General features: G+C 39.6%; 1 protein-coding gene across 1 annotated transcript; it reads left to right on the plus strand.

Annotated features, from left to right (window-relative positions):
• The first annotated feature begins 226 nt into the window (after positions 1-226).
• On the plus strand, positions 227-583 carry LOC145394464 (uncharacterized). Its single transcript, XM_080268320.1, has one exon. The coding sequence runs from the start codon at positions 227-229 to the stop codon at positions 581-583; it is 357 nt and encodes a 118-aa protein (XP_080124446.1).
• Positions 584-1,554: the final 971 nt, after the last annotated feature.

Below are 1,554 nucleotides of genomic sequence, written 5' to 3' on the forward strand. Positions count from 1 at the left end.
ATAAGATCTTATGCATACAAAGCAGAGAAAGGAGGAGGGGGTAGGGTACTGAGCGCAGAGGGCATAAAATGAAGGTGGAGAGAGTATTTCGAGAAGTTACTGAACGAGGAAAACAAAAACAGTGTTTCTGAAGATAGGACGCCAAATGAGAGGGAAACACCTGAAATTAGTTCGGAGGAAGTCAAAACAGCACTAAAAAAAGATGAAAAATGGGAAGGCAGCGGGAATGGATGAAATACCAGCAGAGGCATGGAAAGGCTTGGGAGAAGATGGAGTAGATGTAGTAGAAGATTTAATGCAGAAGATACATGATCAGGAGAAAATGCTAGAGGCCTGGCAAGAAAATGTGATAGTACCGATCTATAAGGAAAAAGGTGACATTCAGGATTGTGGGAAATATCGGGGTATAGCGCTGATGACACTCACAATGAAAATGTGGGAGAGAATAATAGAGAAAATGTTAAGGGAGGAAACAGAGATTAGTGAACAACAGTTTGGGTTCATGCCGGAAAAGGAAAAACATGCAATCGTTGCAGTGTGTCAAATCCAGGAAATATTTGGAAACAGAGAAAACTGCATATGATTCTTGTCGGCTTGAAAAGTGCATGATACTGTGCCAGGGCAGGAAGTATGGAGGTGTATGATGAAGAAGGGATTTTCAGTTAAAGATGTATGACCGTGTGAGAACTCGAGTCAGTTGTGTTTGGTGTGAAATAGAAGTGTTCAGTAAAAGTTGGGATCCATCAAAGCTCCTCATTGAGTCCCTACATCTTTGATTTATTAATGTATGGTTTTAGGGGGAGGCATCACTGAAGAGACTGCATGGGTTATGCTGTTTGCAGATGATATTGTGCTTATACAGTAGATACCACCAAGGAAGGCGTAGAATGGAAGTTGGGGAAGTGGAGAAAGAAAATGGATAGAGGATTTGAAATTAGTAGGAGAAAGACGGAATAACACTGCCTTAGTGAGAAGTACAAGATGATGTGAGTTTGCTTGAAGAAAAGTTGGAAAGAGTTGGGACATTCAAGTATTTGGGCTCGACTATAACAGCTGACGGATGACTGGACGCAGAAATTAACCATAAGATACAGGGAGGATGGATAAGGTGACCAGAGTCCCGCTTTTAGGCGGGACAGTCCCGCTTTTTTGACGTCCGTCCTGCTTTTTAAATTGTGACTAAAATGTCCCGCTTTTTGAACAAATTATCTTAAATGTCCCGCTTTTAGAAAATACTATTGCATTAGATATAAAATGACCTTCTTTTATGAAATTATGATGAGTTTATAGAATTATGCATAATCCAAACCAAATAATACACCGAATTGTTAATATATGTAATACTCAATAACCGGTAACTTTGGTCGGCCCATTCACCGTATCATACGGTATGTTCACATTGTTCGTTTGAGATGTTAGTATATTTGCTTAGCATCCTCACGGTGGGGTGCAATGCTATATATATATATATATATATATATATATATATATAGGATGAGATGTCATATGAAAGATATAAGGAAAAGAGGAATAGGGCGAGAAGGGCTGTGCGTG

This window comes from Coenobita brevimanus, chromosome 27 (assembly GCF_032717465.1).
Source record: "Coenobita brevimanus isolate Jiangsu-jjx chromosome 27, ASM3271746v2, whole genome shotgun sequence".
In the NCBI taxonomy this organism is placed as follows: Eukaryota; Metazoa; Arthropoda; class Malacostraca; order Decapoda; family Coenobitidae; genus Coenobita; species Coenobita brevimanus.

Coding starts and splice junctions, on each gene's coding strand:
- LOC145394464 (XM_080268320.1), top strand. CDS start 227: ATGGATGAAATACCAGCAGAGGCATGGAAAGGCTTGGGAGAAGATGGA.